The following is a 20,256-nucleotide window of genomic DNA, read 5'->3' as shown; positions in this document are numbered from 1 at the left end:
CGGACCAGTCGGCTTGTCATCGCCCGTGCTGCCAGCACCTGGCGTCATTGATTCATCCGTGTCGGTCGGAATCCAAGAATCTGGGGGAAGTGCCCGCGCTCAACTCCTTTGCTTAGTAGTAAGGGGCTGCTCTTTCCTAGCACAACCTCCAAGGCTTCTAGCATGCATCCAGGCTTACTTAAGCAGCGTCGGATGTAAGCGTCACCGCGGCCGGCAACCTCGCTAACCAGAACATACCCACCAAATCATCGTCTCGAGCACGTTGCTACCTGCTTCCTTCTTGACAAAACGCATGAAAGAACAACATATGTACTATTTCATAACTTCCCTGAGACAGTTAAGTGCCTAAGCACCCAGGTGGCTCATGAATTCCGCACGTACCTTGGCTCGCTGTGCTTAGTAAGGCAATCAATCGTGTGGGCGCCAATCAACCAACACTTAAGTTGCACCGTCCCATTGTAGATGGCAGACAGCAGGTGCCAACAGCTGCACGTGCTGCACGTTGTCAAGTGTTTACTGGGAACCTTGGAATGTAAAGAAAGGAGCATCATTATGTATTTGCCCGTTGATTCATGAACAACCGCCGCCGCGCCCTTTTGCATGCCCACTTCATTGGCCTTGTCAACGTTGCTCGCATTCAATATTAGATCTCCGATGGCTGACGAGTGACGACACTACAACTTTATTTACATCCCAGGAGAAAGACCATTGCCGGCGCCCAGGATAACCAAACGTTTCACAAGGACAGTTTCACATCCCCATTCATTTGCACCACTCATTTCAGGAACCGAATTCCACAGTACACTGTATATTGATAGATGGATACGTATGGTACGGTCCACAACAAGGACATATATTACCCTCTGCACTCCTTGATTCGGGAGCTCATATTCCACTGGATATTCCACTCTCTGTCCTCTATCCTCTCAAGAACAACTAAAATGCATATTTAATGACAATTACATGAGCTCTATACATGCTCCGCAGCAGGCTTCTCAATATAGTCGCCAGCTCCCAGGGTGTTAGCGAAGGTGCTAGTGGGCTTCCACTTCGCGGATTTCCGTGGGGTAGTCTCTTCCATCATCTTGTCGACCTGCTCGAGTGAGAGACCCTTAGTCTCGGGGATCAGGAAGTAGGCATAGACAAAGGCGCAAGTGCAAAGACCGCCCCAGATGAAGAAGACGGATGACTTCAAGTTGCCACGGTCCTCGCCCACCATGTATGGGGTAATGACGGCAATGATGGTGTTCCACAGCCAGTTGGAGGCAGTGGAGAGACCAACACCACGAGATCGGATAGGGAGGGGGAAGATCTCGCCGATGACGATCCAGGCACCGGGACCCCAAGTGGAGGCGAACCAGAAGATGAAGATGGCAATGAAAGCAATCTGGGCGTTGACGGCAGCAATGTTATCCGCAAGGCTCTTGGTGGGGTCCGAAGGATCAGGGTGGGTGTGGTTGAAACCGACAGAAACACCAATGATGGCAACGAGGAACTGGCAGATGAGCATTCCGAAAGCGCCAACAATGAGGATGGTGCGACGACCGAATCTCTCAACAGTCCAGAAGGACAGAGGAGTTGAGCACACATTAACCAGGGTGAAGATGAGTGAGATCAGGAAAGTGTTGTCGATGGCACCAGTGGACTGAAGGAACGGAGTTGAGTAGTAGAAGATGAAGTTGACACCAGTCCACTGCTGCATCATCTGCAAGGATGTTCCCAGGACAGTTCGACGCAAGTTGGACTTGGCACTGAAGAGGCTACCCTTGAAGCAGTTGGCCCAAGATCCGAACCAGGTGGTGGAGGGAATGAGAGCACGCTCGTACTCTTCGTTGGCAATAATCTCAGCAACCTCGGTCTGGACATATACGGAGTCCTCGGGCTGGCCACGGACGCGGGACAAAGAGTTGATGGCCTTCTGGATCTGGCCCTTCTTGACGTAGTAACGAGGGGAGTCGGGGAGGAAGAGAAGGCCAATACCCAGAATCAGAGCCCAGGGGAACTGAATGGCAATCGGCACACGGTAGGCGCCAGTGTTGTCGTAGTTCTGAGTGGCATAAACCACGATCGAGGCCAACATGATACCGATGGTGATGCAGAACTGGTAACCAGCTACGAGAGCACCACGAACTTTGCGAGGGCACTGTGAAGGAACCTGGGGTTAGCATTGCTCATAACGACTGGGCGAGGTAGGAAATCGCCCAAACCGCATTGCTCGTTTACTTACAATCTCAGACATGTACAAAATGACAATGGCAGACTCGAAACCAACACCAAGACCAGCAATGACACGGCCAGCGACGATAGGGCCAAGAGCATGATCAGGACTGGTGATCATCTGAACAACAACACCGAGGCCATAGATGATGCAGCCAATGATGACGGTCCATTTTCTGCCGATCCAGTCGGCCAAATCACCAGCAATCAGGGCACCGAAGAAGGTTCCGCAAGACAAGATGGACACAATCAGGGAGGTGTGAGATTCGGAGATCTTATCCACAGTAGGACCCTCGACGGCGTGGATGAAGATCTTGGAGCCCAAGACGCCATTGATGTAACCGGAATCGTAACCGAAGAAGATACCACCAAATGAGGCGAAGGCGCAAAGGAGGTAGGCCTTCCATGTGACGGGAGCCTCTATGTGCTCAACATCAGGAGCTGTATGAAGGACGACGGAGGCCTTTCGCTCCTCCCCCGACTTCTCGAGACCGCCAGACATTGTTGCTCTTCTCGACAGTGAGTCGATATCCGGTGATTGCTTCCTTGAAGTTTGAACAGTCAGAGTGTCTTGGATATCGAAAATCGAAAGGCAAGACAAGGTGTGGGGCAATAAAGGAGACAGCTCGTCAGACAATGGAGGGACTGCACGAGGAGCAAGACGGAGAGCTCGTCCCAAGCTACGAAGGGGGTGAGGACGACTTTTTATCCCACGAGCCAGCGGAGCATTCGATCAAACATTGGCAAGGATGTCAATGTTGCATCCCGTCCATCATCAATCGTCGACAATGCCATCTGCGCGCGTGAGCGTCCCACACAGTTGCTATGGGGCGCAATTATGAAAATGAGACGGCCAGCAACGCTTGCAGGTGTGGCGTTCAGTCACATCCGATACGATACATTATGGGCGAAGGGCTAGCAAGACACGGGAGGCCATTCGCCAGAGGGGGAAAAAGACTGCGAACCGGCATGGCTGAGCTAGTCTCCAGTCCGACTCAGGCGCTTGTGATTGACTGTGAGCCCCGGGGTCGACATGAAGCAAGAGGCGCGTGTCCGGGGAACCCGCGTGGAGATTTGCGGGGCCAGACCGGCCTGGGCAACGAGGTAAGGCCGATGATGGTGGCAGATGGAGGCAGCGGCCCACATCGGCTGGCAAAGAAGCGCCGAGAAGGGCCGGCCGTTGGCCTGTTTTGTGCCAAGGGGCCAATGGAAAAGTCATGGAAACGTTGGAGATGACCGGCAATGGCCTGCCTGCGTCGTTTCTGCTTGGCCCTGGCGGTGCCTGGTGCTCAACTGCTACCCCGTTGGACCCTCTCCAAGCATTCGGAACACCAAGTCAGTGGACAGGAGAGTTGATGCCCCAGCATCTCCAAGCCGTCCACAATATCCCCATGGGAAAGCAAATTTGGAGACCAGCTCCGTGTCGAGTGGAGGGTGTGAAAATTGCACAGGCTGCGGAATGCCACTCGGCTAAAACTCAAAACAGAATTGAGCCGCGACAACGGAGTACGCAGTCGCGCGTGTCATGATCATTCGACTATGAGCAGCTCCACGACGCAGGAATTTGTATGTACACAGCGTTTTATTATACTATTCGCCCGCTCCGGTTGCGCCGCTGTTTTTGTTGGCCCACCAGCAGCATAGCAACGACTGCTTCTTCCATGCGACGCAAAGTTGCATACCTTTGACATGAGGCTTGTTTCCCTACGCCCGAAGCTGTGCTGTGCTGCGCAAAATACAAATGCATATCTCGAGACGAAATTAAAGTCCAACCCGGTTTCATGCTGCTCAAAGCTTGCACATCTCTACCATGGCCGGCTTCACCACCAAGGATACCTAGACAATGGCCGCCATGGCACGACGGCATGATGGCAGTGAACGGTGTGGGCATAAGGCATAGGCTTGTCACTAATGGCAGAGTTGCGGCAGCATGACATCGTGGGCGGAAACGTAGTCACGAGACCCAGTTGATTTTACTCTGACACCGTGGAGACACATCCTTCACATCTTTCGCGTCTTGTGTTTCTGCACCGACCACGCGAGAAACGCAAAATGGCCAACTCGTGACGATTGGCGACTCGCGGGCCGTGCTCAAATCGGTGCCCAATCGAACGCATGCAGAATGCTTTGCATGCATATATATATACATACGTCGATTCCCCTATGATTTGTCTGCAGCACAACACGCACACTGCCACTCTCTGGCTATGGCGTTGGTGTCTTGACAACATCGAAGTCAACGTGGCCCACATTCAGCGCGGCGACAGTGAAAATTATTACGGGTCTGGAAATCCCAATGGGCTTACTCTCGGCCGTACTCGACACGCTATTTCATGCCCTAGACCCTCTACTCACCCTCTATTTGACCGAGCTAACAGCGACTTGGCAGAAGACCGTCCCGCAGCCCAGGGTCTGGTTCAATGTTGTTACAGGATCAGGGGTGCCGCCACTGCGTTGCAAGGGCAGCTCCGGTACTGTGGCTGTAGGACATCACTCCATGTCTCTTTTATGCTGAAGATCAACGGGTCGGGTGGTTGTTCTCTGTCATGGCGGTCGGGACGGCCAATTCATGCCCAGGTCATTCCCCAACACCGAGCCCATCCATGCCGGTTCAAAAGGTTAGAAGACGCCAATTTTTCCAGGCATAAGAGTACTTACTATAGGGACATGGAGCAAAATACCCATCCCCACTTCTGCGTATGACAGGATTTTGAGTACTAATGGTTGAAAACGGACGCTCAATGGGTCGCCAACGGGTCAGTGGCATTGAAGCCAGGATCCAAGAATAGCCGCACGTAGGAAGGCCTTGGCACAGAGCACCAATTCTTGATCAAGTGGCTTCCCTCTCCCTCATCTCGACTGCCCACGGGGTTCCTCGTGGCGTTACAGGGGTCTCTCATGGCAAAGCACCGTCTGGTGGATTTGGCCGAATTCGAAGAATCGTCGAGCCACGATGATGCTTCACTCGCAGCGATGTGGCCCGAATGAAACGCCACTCCAAGCATCTGGCCTCTCTTGTTAAGCATGAGAAATCATTCGCACCATCCGGCTTGCCGGAGTCATACGGATGAAGGGGAGCAGGCCTTCTCCTCTCGGTTTATTGACCGCGAAAGAACCGCTACGCGACGGTGATGCGATGAAACAACAGCCACCAGCATCAAATATCTATAGCTGGGAGCAGCTTTGGCTTTCAAATCGCACAATGCTCCTGGCTCCCAAAACGCCATGTACATGGCATAAATCACACTTGGTCAGAATTCTCCTAGTTGTGTTTTACAACAGATGTTGCGCAGTCCCCCTGGCCAACCCCCCCCGTGTCAGGTTACCTTGCTTCGACCCGCATCACGTTGAGTACTACCCAAGGCTTACACAGCGTGCTGCTAACCGGAGATCTGGATCGGCTAGAGTTCTGGCAATATTCGACTGCATTGTCGTATTTAATATGGACCTGACCATTTTTTTTCGCTGTGAAAAAAGCGTCTCTCGCTTACAACAAAATCCAGCATCATGGTGTGAGTAATTCGTCCACCTGACCCTGGCAAAGGAAGTAATAGTGCCGAGTAGGAGTACTACTACTTCCAAGCCGTTACGCATGAGAGCTGCATACGAAAACAGCCAACAGTCAATCAGCCACCATCTCGTTCTCGGTGATACTCGTCTAAGGGAAAGCCTCCGGGCGCAGGTTAGAACGGTCAGTCTCCGACGCGATGCGATGCATGCTGCCGGCTTCGCTCCCGGTCGCCTGTTGTTCACACGTTGAAATGGCAATGCTTGACCCAACAAGCCATTCAACGCCGGAGGGCTGACCCCGTGTCGTGCTCGTGGGCCGTTCTGCGGGCAAAACGCAAACGCATAGCACTGCAACTCCACTTCACAAGTGAGACCGAGAAGTAAAGCCAATACGGAGTACCTAGGCCAACATATTTGGGATCTGCTTTCTCTCTCGGCCTGTGCTTCGCCGTGTTGCCATTGGCGTCGATGCGACGATGCGACGATGCGACGAGACCAACAAATCTATTGTAACTACTACCTGCCTAGGTAGGCACTATGTTGACGTGGTTTGCACTAAAAAAAAAGAATGAAAGAAAGAAAAGAAAAGAAAAAAAAGGCAACTAATACTAGTGAGACAGACTACTCCTAGTAGTACTAGCTAGTACGGGCGCTCACGTCTCGACACCAGTCGTTCGTTAAACAAGCACAAGCTCTCCAAGTTATCATTATGTCAATCCCGCTCCTAGACAGCTCGTGGCACAGTGGCGCCAAGGCGTTTGCCGATAGACCCGATCGAGCCAAAGAAGTGAAATTGCTTGGGCGGCGGGAACAACGAGGAGCTTCCCATCGATGCCAAGACTTTCTTATCAGCTTTCCACATTGAAAATTTGCCATCACCTCCATGGGGTTAGAAACTCTCCGTTCTAGCAAACATCTGGGGTTTCCCCAGATCTAGGATTGATAAGAACTCTATTTGCATCCGTCGCCCAGGCACGTTACGGCCCCTCACAATCACTATCGATTTGTCTGGTCGCTAGACTTGGTGCGATTGAGCGAGCAACCAAATCTGCACTGGTTCCGAATTTGTCGTTCGATACATAATGACATGAGCATAAATACGGAGTATATCCTTGCCATTTTCCCCCCGGTCGCCAATCGTTGGCCAGGTCGCGTTTACAATAAATGTTGGGTCAATTGCGTGATCAAATCCCACAAGAGATGATGCTCGAGTACATTGGAAACGGACCGAACGCGACGCAGTCAATCCACGGCAACGCCAGATGAACGTTTCGGTGCGCCATTTATTGCCCCGACAAGAAGCAATGCAAAGATATGGATTCCTCGGGGCTTGAATTCACTTTGCGACCTAAAATATTATGTAGTAAACGGCGTAAAGACTCCATCACTAACCACGCTCAGTGCCCTAACCCGCCGTAAATGCACGGTTATCGATAAAATACCACCATATACAGGACAAGAGCGGAACGGACACCAGAAACACGCTTACAGGAGCGAATCGCACAGTCAATCCCGAGATATTTCACCCATGCCAGCCATTCTGGAGACAACACCTATTGTGTAGGGTAGGTCCCGTTTGACGATTCTGAATGGTCTGGTGCTTGCATTGTTTATACCAAATGCGCAATGATATGCATTGTTATGCGTTAATGTGAGCGTACAGTAATCTCAGGATTTGTCAATCCTTTTCTTTTGAGACTTGAGTCTGGTCTACAAGAGTTTATTGATGGAGGAAATACCCCGTTGTGATGCGAATTACTACCCGAAATCGAGGCCCCGCCAAAAACAACCACCACCACATCATCCGTAGCAGCATATTGGCGACACCCCAGCCTGTTGATGAAATTGACATCTATCGAAGATTTTCCACCACGTAGGAGCCACCCAGTCGCCATCATCGCGGCAGTGGATATCCAAGTAATAATGGCAGCAAAACACGCTCAGTAGACCTTGGCTCTGCAACCCGGGCCATTTACTCGTCATGATAAAACCTTGCCAAATAAATAGGCTTCATACCTAACTGCCAGCCACAAGTTAAACAGCTGGAGAGAAGGCCGTAACCAAGAAACCTCGTGGAAAATCCCATCAAGGCTGGCCACTGGAATTTCTTATCGTATGGTGCTGATGGCTTGGGAGAGAAGCCAAGATATCATCATGTCAAATTCTCAGCCAGCCTCTGTCCAGGACAAGTCGAGGACACAGTCATCAGGCACGAAAAAGCACAGCGAGGTCCAAACTATCCGCTTTCCCAATGCGAGCAATTCAGAATCGCGTAGTACTGGGTTTATAGATCGCACGCGCTCAACTGGACTGGCCACGCGCCAGAATACTAACTCCCACGTTGCGAAAATGCACCGCTGCGCTCTATTTCGCCGACACGGATCCCGGCGGACGTGGCCGGCACACGATGAAACCCCCGACATCTGGGGTCTACAGCCCTCGGGAACGATTATTCTTAGACCACCACCCCATGTACGTACGACGCACCTCACGAGGAACAGAGGTATATCCCGGCCACACTGAAGGGTGAAGGGTCGAACCAGCAGCGCAAGTACCTCTATTTAGACGCAAGGGGAGTACATGCTGGTCCGGGGAGGAGACAATTCGTCATGTTGTGAGGCAAGCTAGCATTTGCTGAAGTACAAGAAAAAAAAAAAATTTCTTGGCCCCTTGCATCTTTAGCATGAGCCATGGACTGTCCAGAATGTGAGCCGAGGCCTCATTTGGTACTACATCATCGTATCAGTACCAGGTAGTCAAGTTGGTTGCAACGAGGCTATTCAGCCCATGCATGACAATGTCAAAACAATGCCATATCAAGTGACTCGACAATGGTTCTGGACATCCGGATCGATCGGGAAGTTACCCAAGGATCCTTGATCAAAGACACGAGGCCCATGAGGCAAAGTGGCCGAGAACCCCGTGGTGAACCAAGGGCTTGCATGTAGCAGCAAACTAGGCGAATCTAGAGAATATCGTGTAAAACCATTGGCCTACAGTATTCGCTTGGTGGGGTGTCTTTATCACTACGTTCGAGATATCGAGGGTCGTCATGGAATGTACAAACCCGACTGCCTTTCCTTTGGCTTCAGATGGCTGTATACACTTCCAACCTGCAGTCGGATCCATGGTTTCATCTACTTCCACACTACATCAAAACAGTCACGTCGGCACACGGCACGAGATCAAAGCCTGCATTGTTAATTCAACCAAACTGCCTAACGTGCTGTGCCACAACTCCTCCTTGGTAAACACTACCGAGGAGAAAAGCAAGTCTTAAGAGTTATATTGGCTGTCAGCAGTTTGCAGCTTTGAACCACTAGCGCCAAGAGAAAGACGACGTCTCCAACCGCTCACCGGATCCTTCTCCACTGTGGTGAGGAGCAAGTGCTGATAGGACGGTGTCTATGGCGAGCCAGAAAAAGAGCGTGACCTATCGAGGTATAATTGTTCAATGCCCAGCATCGTCTGTGACATGTCATCGTAACATGACTGGCAGGGACCAGTCACCGCCAGGCCGCGTTTGGTGCCTTTTGAACACCTTGCGCAAAAAAAGAAAGAAGCTAGGGCGGGAGGGGTATAGAACGGTGATCGTAAGTCATCAATCTTGAAGAGGGAAAGTGTACTCTTCTAGGTATGGTCCGGGTGGCTCGATCCAGTCCGGAATTTCCAAGGCCTCCCCGTCGAATAACATTTCTGGATCGTGATCCATGTAAGAGTAAGAGTCCCAAGTTGCTGCGGCTTCTTCACGAAAATCATTCTCTGTTGATAGTTGCCCTTCTAAGTGGTGTGTTGATGTGCATGTCGGCTCCTGAAGTCGTACCCGCCTAGACTGGTGAGATGGCGCGTCGCAGACGGCATCCCCAGGTTCTGACGGTTGAGAAGAAAATAGATATCCTATTCATTTGGCTTCTCATCAGACATTGTCCAGCACACAGCAAGAGCAAAATAGAAGACAGTTTATTGCAGAAGCTGTGGCTAAGCTTACCTTTGACCAACTTCACCTCTGAGTTTCTTCTTAAAAACCCTTGTACCCAGTGTTTGCCCAGTGGCTGGCTGTCTCCATGGACAACCAAGACGCGGCTGGCGAATTCCTCAAATTGTCCCTGAGTTGGAGGAACTCCAAGGGCAACAAGATGAAAGATCCAGCGGGACAACAGCTTTTCCTGTTGCCGTGAGAAACGCTGCCGACACTCATGGGCTTCGGCATGTGAAATGCCACCGTTGAGTCGGTCTTGCAGCGTTGCTCGTGGGATATGCCATCGCTTAGCAGCTGACCGTTGTGAAGTGCCTTGGTGGACTTCACGGACGGCTTCTTGCAAGTCCTTTTCGGTGTACTTGGGCATTTGGGGTGGATGTGCGGTGGAAGGGTCTGTCAGAAAGGGTATGTATGTAGGATGCGTGTGAATTGGAGGGTTGGGACGATAGCTAGGGGGGTGGGCAACGTGAACAGGGTCTGTAGAGAATAACCAACGACGAAGAAGCCTTGGGCAAAAAGCAAATGTTAGAGAACAGTCAAGTCGGCCATGATGGCCCGGACTGATGCGTGAAATGGCCAGATAATGGGTGAAAAGAGAAGAGGTGGGAGGTGGCCACTTGATGCCTCAAATACTCGCAGCTTTCTGGCAGAAGGGAAAAAGGCGGAGAGGAAGTCTGGCGCTGGTGATCGGAGGGGACAGACAGGAAGGGGGCAGGGAAGGCGAGGTCAAACCCCCAGAGTAGGGCAAGAACGCAAAAAGCACGGGTTACAGGTTCCGGGTTGGGAGGAGACCAGAAAAAACAAGTGAACAGCCAATCTGGTGCGAGCTACTCATCCCGAGTCGAGACAAGCCAAGTACAAAGTACCAAGGTACCGCAGAGTCACAGTCGCGATGACACGAAATAAAATGAAGCAACAGGAAGGAGCCGTCCGCTAGCCAGGTGGGCAAAGTGGGCAGGCGCTTCGAGTTTACGCGGGCCACGTCAATGGACCAAAGTACGGTCTAGTATTGTATAAAGCGAGTAATAGGGAGCACAGCCTGGGGGCACAGTCCTTGCACCCGGGAAACAGAGATCAGCGAAACTCTCCCATTCTCTTGGATACCCAGTACCTATAGGTAGGCTCCGGGTGTGGGAATGCGCCAGTTTGAAAAGGCCAGGGAAGCAGTACGATGCACGCCACGGCTGCCATTAGTCACCAGCACCAACTACTACAGCACTCCAAAAGCACGTTGAGCGCTCAGGCAAAAGGGCGGCGGGGCAGGGGGCCCTGGGATCATCTGGTCAAGTGCCTTGGGATGCATCACGGCTTTACGGCACTCTGTAACAGGTGCATTGGTCGAGGCGTGTGCGTTCTGGTGTACGTGGACGGCGGTGCTGGCGTGTGCCCAAGGTTGGTGTGTTATCCTCTCCTGAGGACGTAGCACGAACATGCTGAGATGGAACATTGAATACGTATTGACATTTGAAGGATAGACACGGCAGCCAAAGACTAAATACCGGCCCAGCATTATCCGCTGCCTTAGCGTCGACAGGGCACTTGTCTTCATGAGAAGATCCGATTTGACGACTGTCGACTGCTCTCGACGACATGACGCGACGTGTTGATTGCGGCGGTGCTGGTGTCGAGTTGCAGCGTCCGGCTTCAAAGGCTTTTCGAGACGGCGGTAACGACCATCTGCACATGGACAGCCATAGCCTGAGAGACACAGCCGACCCGGCCACAGCATTATGTCGCCCATCGACTAGTGCTATTACCAGACAATGTCGAGTCTACCCACCCATCCAACTCTGAGAGTGTCCATATCCATACACACATACCATGGCCCACCAATCTAGTTCATCGCCTGGGTCAAAACACCTCATACATCATCGTTTTCTGACGGCACGGCGTGCGAGGAGCCCGGGCTGTGGTCAGACCGCCTCATCGCTCATATGCATTTCAAACACGTTGAAATGGTGGGTAGTTTTGTGAGCCGGATCAAATGTCAAAACCGGGAAACGACTTGAAAAGGGGCCCCGCGACCATTTTCGTCACTTCTCTTCCTACTAATAAACACGAAAAAAGGACGACGACAATAAAAGGACATCCACATGACAGTGGGCTTTGTGGAGGATATGTGTCGTTCCGTTTGCGAACCCACCGAACTGCTCAATCTGCATCCAACAAACTTTGATCCAGACTGGCCCATTCACGCATCGGGACCAAATTGCTCCATCTTTTTGCCGCCGCTGGGTTCTCAAAACAACTGGGTACCATGGCTACAGAAGAAAGTCTCTCTGAACTAGCAGGGCTGATATCGCTAACTAGAATCTGCAGCTAGCGACTCACCTTGTCATCAAATGCCCGTCGTCACTCTCGGAACTCGTGAGGCTTGAGCCGTCAGCTGCAGCCGTTGCCGCGGGACAGGAACTGGCCGCAAACGAATTTTGACACAGTTGGAGACCGAGTCACGAACATGCAAATGCCTCAAACGATTCGAGTCGTATTCTCGATAGAAAGAACAAAAATTGCAGCGCTTGACAGCTGACTGACCAACACCCACCAGCTCCTTTTCAGCTCCATGCCCAGCCTCCTCAACTGCTGACTCTGCGTCTGCTATGCATGTGCAAATGTACATGCAGAGCCGGAGCGCAAATGATTGATCAATTGAAGATAAACTTCAGCAAGCATGGCATGTCGTAATCATACACATTCCTAGAGGTCTCAGGAGTATGCGGTGCAAGCTCTACAGTCACCCTGAGATGCATGAGGCTTGTTGATGGATTAACAAGCTTGCATCGCGCACTGTTTGGTCAATCAAATGCCAAGCATCATCTACCCTCAAGGATGCCTGGGAGGCCTCGTTCGGGACCGATCCGAAAAAGGGACGCTGCCTCAAACTGCTGCACTCCACCATTTGGGTGGAGCCGGTCTTAACTTTGCGGTTGGCGAAAGGGCTTCACAGTCCTTGTGCATCGCTGTGTAATGACGACGGTGGCCGTGGCAATGCCCTTTAGGCGCATGGCGTCTGCCCCATGCCAAGAGCATGACAAGTGAGATTACGGCAAGGAGTCAAGGGGTCAAGGAGTGGATGAATGCCACTGCAGCATTTCTCACGCGGTGGCTGCAATTTTATCGACGCCTTGGGGGTCACAAAATCCAAACACACTCCTAATCAAGCAGATGGAACTCATGGCGTACATCACACATGGAAGCCCAGGACCACACCACGCAAACGGGACCGGCCAGACCAAATAAGAACAACGGACAGTCACCGACTCAGGATGTTCGTACTCATACTCGCATCATTCCGTCCATTTGTCCCATTTGTTCTCGCGGGAGGCAAACGGGTTATTTCCACGCTAGGGCAAATGCTTGCAAAAGTGCCCAAAAACGCAGTTATCCTAAAACTACTACCATCTCATGTCGCCGATCAGCCACAAGCCGAGGACCGACTCCTCTGCGGCGTGATTGTTCCACTGTGTGTTGCTCCAGTCGCTGAGGTGATGGCCTACAGCGCCTCCCATCTCCCTGGACAGCGCGTACATGTTCCTGACACATATATCGCTCATACATGCTGCTCTTTAACTCTTACCTGAGCTACACGCAGGGTACTCGTACTCTGTTACTAGGAGACCTGGGACACTCACATCAGCTGCCGCCTTCCTCACCTTTCCCTCGCCTTTTGTTGCCGCCCATCACAATGAACTAAACGGCCCCTCACTCTATACTCATCTCGGACAAAGCAATTTTGGCAATAATGGGATGCTTTTTTCGTGGGTGTAAATCGTCAACCGCCCCGAAGCGTAGATCCGTTCCAGACAGCACACCCCGTCACCAGCCTTATTGTTCTTTTCCCCATCTCGTTTAAACCCCTGGGCCAAAATTCTGGCACGGCAGGACGACTACTCCGTACCATGACAACGGATGATGACGGCAGGTCCTTTGAACCCTGAACTAACCAACCAACACCCATGTGATTCTGTTATGCAAGTGATGACAGTGGCCGAAATAGAGGTAGCTGTGTCAAGCGAATATGTTACCAAAAACCGGCCAGGTAAGATGAAAGGCTGAATTGATTGTTCGCATTGCGACGGAGAAAGAGAACTATATCGGGAAACTTGCACCGCGCTGCTCGTAAATTTTGCGCGGTATTGCAGTTGAATTTTTTTTTTCGCCGCATTGGTTGAGCATATAATTGCCCGTTTGTGTGCTTCTGCTTTGCCAGCTCTTTGCTATGCGTAGTTCCCAAGGATTTGGATCGTTCACCACGTTGAACTCGAGCCATCCTGATAGACCTTTAAACCGGCTTCTATCTCATAGATTTCTTCTGTTCCCGATAACTTTTCTGCCTTAGACTGCTTTCCTTTTTCTTTTCTTACATTGATCATGTCGTCAGAAAAACCCGAGGACTCGCACGCTGCGGATCGAATTCGCTGGCGAGACGAGGAAGAAGGCCATGATCGCCAGAGAAGTCGTTCCAGACCTGGGCTTCGTCGTGCCAGCTCTACGGACTCTCTTGCCATACGGAGTGTCCATGGGAGAACTACTGTTGACCCGGCTGTTACTCTCCCTATTCAGTATCGTACCGTGTAAGTGGTGTTAGTGCTCTCGTCTCGCGCGGGCTCGATACTAATCTTCTCAAAGTTCATTCCAAATAGAGGAATCCAAAGGCAAGGAACGAGCAGACTTAATAAGGGCCAGCGAAGTTGCGGCCAAGGGTGAGTTTCCTTCCAATCACGACGCACCTTGACGTGTACTGGATTCTTAACCAGGTGTCACTACAGACCTGAGTGACCTGCAATGGCACACAATAACTGCCACCGAAGTTGCCGAGAGGCTAGTAACTTCATCCACCGACGGGTTGTCAGAGACCCAGGCTGAAAGACGACTCGAGGAGTATGGCAAGAACGCGCCGTCGCCCCCAAAGACGAACCGAATCCTTACCATATTGGGATACTTCTTCAAGGGCTTTGGCGGTATTCTTCTCGTTGGCAGTATTTTGGTCTTTGTATCATGGAAGCCTCTTGGAGATCCACCACAGCTGGCCAATCTGGTATGACAGAAAATGCTATACTCCCATCATGCTTTCGTGATACTAATATTATTCTGCTTTGAATAGGCACTGGCTATTGTTCTTCTGGCAGTCTTCTTTCTTCAAGCAGCCTTCACCATGTTCCAGGATTGGTCAACTTCGCGAGTGATGTCGTCCATAAAGGACATGTTGCCAGAGCAATGCCACGTCACGAGAGACGGACAGATGGTACACATGCAAGCCGAGGACCTTGTTCCGGGGGACCTTGTTACTATAAAAGCTGGCAACAAGCTTCCTGCCGACTTGCGCTTTATTGAGGTGTCGCCTGACCTCAAGTTTGACCGCTCTGTTCTGACTGGTGAATCCAGACCCATTTCGGCGACAGTTGATCACACAGATGTCAATTACTTGGAAACGCACAATATTGGCCTCCAGGGAACTCACTGTATTATTGGATCCGCGCTTGGTATTGTTGTTGCAACTGGCGACCGGACAGTCTTTGGTCGTATTGCCACCTTGACGAATGAACCCAAGACGGGCATGACGACTCTGGAAAAGGAAGTTCTGTATTTCGTCCTTTTTATTTGCGCAATCATGTTCACCATGATTGCCGCTGTCGTCATCATTTGGTACGTAGTGACTTCGGCTTTATTCATACTGCCTGCATATTTTTCAACCCAGCTAACTCCTCCGATTTACAGGGCCGCCTGGCTGCGACGGGATCATCCTGACTGGATTAATGTGCCTACATTGATTGTCGACTGTGTTAGTGTGGCTGTTGCATTTATTCCTGAAGGCCTTCCTATTGCTATCACTGCTGGTTTGACTATTACCGCAAACCTGATGAGAAAGAACAAGATTCTTTGCAAGTCTCTCAAGACTGTCGAAACGCTCGGCTCTGTCTCTGTCATTTGCTCTGACAAGACTGGAACTCTGACTCAGGTGAGACGATATGTCGTGCCTGGAAATCTTTTTTGTATCTAACTCTATATGTAGGGTAAAATGGCAGTTACGGATTGCTCGATCGGTACCAACAACCTCTCGATGGAACAACTACATGACACTATGCATTCTGGAAATGACAACGAAAAGCCGAATGTCTTTCAAACGTTTGGGCAGCTTGCTGCATTGGGTGCTTTGTGCAACGGGGCTGAGATGGACGCTGCGCAAGCCGATGTTCCCGTTGCAAAGAGACACGTATTTGGAGACGCCACCGACACTGCAATACTGAAATTCTCCGAGTCTGTAGCTCAAGGAAACGTTGCGTATTTTCGATCCTGTTGGCAGAAAGTGTTTGAACTTGCCTTTAATAGCAAGAGCAAGTTCATGATTCGGTGCTTCACTATTGCCCGGCCAGAGGCATTGGACCGGACTCTGACTGCCCAGGATGCTAGCCGATTCCAGGGCAATGATTTGTAAGAAGATATCCGTTGTTCGGACCTTTGGGGGAAACGACTGACTTTGCTATAGGCTTCTCACTATCAAGGGCGCACCAGACGTCCTCGTTGAACGATGCTCGTACTACCTGGCCCCATCAGGAGAGGTTCTTGAACTTACCCAAGGAGCCAAGGCTACGTTTGAGCACCTTAAGAACATGCATTCTTCTCAGGGTAAGCGGTGTCTTTTCCTTGCGAGAAAAATCGTCAAGGGTGGTAGACTCCAAGACGGCGGGGACTACGAGAAGTCAGTGGTCGAGGAGGCAAAAACCGGGTTGACCTTGGTTGGACTTGTGGCCATTGTTGATCCACTGCGGCCTGAGATTCGTGACGTTGTCTCTACTCTTCGTGGTGCGGGTATCAGAATTTCCATGGTACGTCGTCTCTCATCCACACCCCAATTTCTTTCAGTCTGTACTGACTATAGCCCAGGTAACTGGTGATTTCGCTTTGACAGCCCTGGCCATCGCTCGGGAAGCTGGCGTCGTTACCTGCGTCCATGTTGACGGTGCTTCACACCTCGAAAGAACTACAGTAGATATCGGCTCTGCTTCTGAGGACAATGAAGATATGAAAACAGTCGCTTCAAGGCGAGGTGCTCTAGTCATCAGTGGGCCTGAGCTAACAACCCTGACGGATCACCAATGGAGTCTTCTCACCGAGTACGAAGAGGTGGTATTTGCTAGAACGACCCCGGAACAGAAACTTCGCATCGTGCGAGAATACCAGAAGCATAACGTTGTTGCCATGACCGGTGATGGTGTCAACGATGCGCCATCTTTGAAGGCTGCCGATGTTGGTATTTCCATGGGCAGCGGCTCAGACATTGCCATGGAGGCCGCGGACATGGTATTGCTAGACTCGTTTTCTTCTGTTGTTGCGGCGGTCCAGTATGGACGAGTAGTGTTTGACAATTTGAAAAAGGTGAGGGCATCGTATATCGACGGCCATTTTGATGCAATACTAACAAAGGCCGGATTAGGTCATTGCGTACCTGCTTCCTGCTGGTAGTTTCTCCGAATTCTGGCCCGTCATGACGTCGGTTGTTTTTGGTCTCCCGCAAATTCTGTCTTCCTTCCTCATGATTATTATTTGGTGAGGTCTATCCCTCTAGCGCTTTTGTATATTCGCAAAAGTGCTCGTGCTAACTGAAGGCAGCTGCTTCACTGATTGTGCCGCTGCCACCATTCTTTCCTTTGAAAAGCCCGAGGCGGATGTACTCCTCCGAAGGCCTAGAAACGTAAAGAAAGACCGCCTTGTTAACTGGCAGTTGATCTTTCACGCATATGCAATCATTGGCGTCACAGAGACCCTTGCATCCTTCGCAATGGCCTTTTGGTACCTGCAACGACAGGGAATTCCCTTCAAGGACCTGTGGTTCAGCTTTGGCGTGCTGCCCGCCTCCATCAACCCGGACTACTACGCGGAAAAGTTGAACGAGGCTTCATCCATCTACTTTGTCAATTTGGTTGTCATGCAGTGGTTCAACCTCATGGCTACGAGAACAAGACGACTCAGCATCTTCCAGCACCCTCCTCTGTTTAACAAGAAGACACAGAACTTGTATCTATTCCCTGCAATTGTGTTTGCCTTGGCAATGGCGGTATTGTGGCTGTACATTCCTTCATTGCAGCCCATCATTCAGACGGCCGATGTACCTGTGGCGCATTGGTTCTTGCCTTTTGCTTTTGGTCTTTTTATCATTTTGATTGATGAGGCTAGGAGGTGTTGGGTTAGGCGTTGGCCGAATGGCCTGCTCGGGAGAATGGCGTGGTAGTTTTGGGCCTTGGTTTTGGAGGGGAAGTTTTTGTAAAGATGGTTCCGTGCGCGTTTGCGTACGTTGGGATGAGAGGTTTGGTACATTGTTATACTTGAGTTTGATAACCGTTGTACCGTGTGTAACTACATGCTGCGTGATAGTTGCCAAATGTTAGCTCAGTAACCTTGCGGCTCAACATTCCCTGTCATGGTGGAACAAGCACTTGATCAACCCGTGTCTATTAGTTACAAAACAGGCTACTTTCACCGCTTCCAATCATAAACCGTGGTGGTGGTGGACCGCCGATCATGTCGGTTCCTGTTCTAACTCCTGGCCTGGTTGACCAAGCGTCAGCGTCAGCACAGCACAATGACGATTCCCGGCTGCTCAGTCAACTGTGATTCGGTCGTTCTTTGGTCGGCGCAGTGCCGCGGTCGTCGTCGTTAGCCGGCTGGTTCTCCGCGACACGAATCAACCATTAGGCGCAACCGCTGCTGATATCAGCTCATTGTACCCCGTTGGTGAGGCTGCCGATGCACGTTGGATTGCCAAGCTGTTCTTGTATTTTGGGGGCCGCATCATAGTTTGTGGTTCTGTCCCTGGTCGGGCGTCATGACGGCCATTTTGCTGCCGCCTCCAGGGTGACGCAGCTTGCGATTCTCCGTCGTTCATCATTCAAGCGTCACCTCACGCATGGCCGTTATCGATTGATGGGGCCGAAGACGCAGGCTACTTCACGGAGTGTTTCAAACAATGCCTGGAGTCCCGTCATCTCGCAGCTGCGAAGCCTGTCGCAGGGCCAAGAAGAAGGTGAGATAGAGACTCGGGCCGTGCCTTGGAATCTCGGTAGAGCAACCACTGACTCGGGGTTTTCCCTCTTGCACAGTGCGACCAAGGTAGACCGTCATGTGGTCGCTGCATACGGCTCAAGATCCATTGCGTCGGGTCTGGACACCAGCGGTACAAGTTCCACGACGTGTCGACGGCGTTTGCCATTGTCAACAGCCAAGTGAGCAGACGACCGGCTGCCTCGAGCAAAGCAGGCCTCGGCCCCATCACGACAGTCCCAAGCAGCAAGGTCACCATTACCGCCAGCGCGCTGGGGTCTGTCTTGGAGGTGACAGACCCTAGGTATGATGTTTTCGCCTTTGGCTTGTTCATGAGGGAGCTCCCCCGGCGTCTCGGGCACAGCGTCGCTCTGGACGCGTCGACGGCGGCCTTTGTCAGCGCCCTGAGAGATCTGCGCACCAGGCAGCCGACGCCCGATACCATAGGGAAGTACGTGGGAGCCCTGAGTGCCGTGCAGAAGAGCCTGGGGGACGAGAGCACGGCGTACTCGGCCGAGACGCTGTGCGCCGTGTTCCTGGTCATGGCCGCGCAGCCGTGGCTGTCCATGAAGGGCGACCGGCACCCCAGCCACGGCCTGGGCATGTCGCATCTGCTCAAGATGCTGGTTGACAGGCAGCCCCATGATGACTTTTTGCGGACGCTGATGGCATCAGTCACCGTCGTCGTGGTGGGTTGCCGCGTGTGTCCCCCGACAAGCCGGCTCGTGCTAACCGCCGGGCGCAGATACTTGAGAACATATTCAACCCGGCGATTGCGCTGGAGCCTTGGATACACAAGGTGCGCCCCCTGACGAGTCGGGAGGAAGAGGCGGCGGCCTTAAAGCTGGGCCTCAACCTCCGATCCCTGGACATGGGATGGCTCTCGAAGCTGCCTGAGCTCATACGCAACCCTGTCGAGAACAGCGCCACCATCAGGACCTACTATGAGATGATACAGACCGACTATCCCGGGATAAAGCGCTTCGGGGACAGCGTCATCGAGGCGAGATGCGTCGGGCCGCCGACGTCTCTCCCGCTCCGGGTTGTGCGGGCGCAGACGCAGTTCCACGCCGCGCAGTGCGTCATCCTATCCATCGCCATCGCCTTGAACGCATTCGTGGGCAAGCACTTTGGCCCCGGCGACCTTGCAGCCGCAGAGAGGTATGCCTTTTGCGCCGACGCCATCCAACTTGCGGAGAGGGCTCGGCACCGAAGGCCCCTGGCTGCCGCTCATATTCCGCTGTGTCTCATCGCGGCTTGGCTATCTTCGCGGGATGCCGCGCAGCAGGCGCAGCTGGAGCTTCTGATGGACGAGTACGAGAAAGACTATCATCTGATTGAAATGGTCCGAGGCGCAACGCAGGTCGAGGGGAGAGGGAAAGAGGGCGCGATTCGCACATTCGCCTGCTTTCCGATGCAGACACTGGGCGGGCAGAATGGACCGGCGGGACCAAGGGCTGGTCCCGAAGCTTATTGCGCAGAGTACTGTACTATTCTGTGATGAGACATTG

General features: G+C 52.0%; 4 protein-coding genes across 4 annotated transcripts; 2 read left to right on the top strand and 2 right to left on the bottom strand.

Annotated features, from left to right (window-relative positions):
- Positions 1-970: 970 nt before the first annotated feature.
- MAA_02398 (monosaccharide transporter) lies at positions 971-2,719 on the bottom strand (the record flags this gene model as incomplete). The annotated part of the gene is made up of 2 exons (XM_007820396.1): positions 971-2,155; positions 2,228-2,719. 2 exons carry the CDS (start codon positions 2,717-2,719, stop codon positions 971-973), a joined length of 1,677 nt encoding a protein of 558 aa, XP_007818587.1.
- A 6,609-nt stretch (positions 2,720-9,328) lies between these two features.
- On the bottom strand, positions 9,329-10,073 carry MAA_10683 (SNF2 superfamily RAD5 protein; the record flags this gene model as incomplete). The annotated part of the gene is made up of 2 exons (XM_011412401.1): positions 9,329-9,624; positions 9,716-10,073. 2 exons carry the CDS (start codon positions 10,071-10,073, stop codon positions 9,329-9,331), a joined length of 654 nt encoding a protein of 217 aa, XP_011410703.1.
- A 4,004-nt stretch (positions 10,074-14,077) lies between these two features.
- MAA_02399 (ATPase, P-type phosphorylation site) lies at positions 14,078-17,936 on the top strand (the record flags this gene model as incomplete). The annotated part of the gene is made up of 10 exons (XM_007820397.1): positions 14,078-14,280; positions 14,336-14,409; positions 14,464-14,744; positions 14,811-15,352; positions 15,425-15,665; positions 15,720-16,138; positions 16,194-16,533; positions 16,592-17,083; positions 17,142-17,254; positions 17,318-17,936. 10 exons carry the CDS (start codon positions 14,078-14,080, stop codon positions 17,934-17,936), a joined length of 3,324 nt encoding a protein of 1,107 aa, XP_007818588.1.
- A 735-nt stretch (positions 17,937-18,671) lies between these two features.
- MAA_02400 (transcription factor Cys6) lies at positions 18,672-20,246 on the top strand (the record flags this gene model as incomplete). The annotated part of the gene is made up of 3 exons (XM_007820398.2): positions 18,672-18,728; positions 18,805-19,434; positions 19,491-20,246. The coding sequence occupies 3 exons, from the start codon at positions 18,672-18,674 to the stop codon at positions 20,244-20,246; spliced, it is 1,443 nt and encodes a 480-aa protein (XP_007818589.2).
- Between the last annotated feature and the right edge of the window lie 10 nt (positions 20,247-20,256).

This window comes from Metarhizium robertsii, assembly GCF_000187425.2.
Source record: "Metarhizium robertsii ARSEF 23 chromosome Unknown MAA_Scf_1, whole genome shotgun sequence".
NCBI lineage: Eukaryota > Fungi > Ascomycota > Sordariomycetes > Hypocreales > Clavicipitaceae > Metarhizium > Metarhizium robertsii.
Note: the sequence above shows the minus strand (reverse complement) of the source record. Positions and strands in the feature narration are given on the sequence as shown.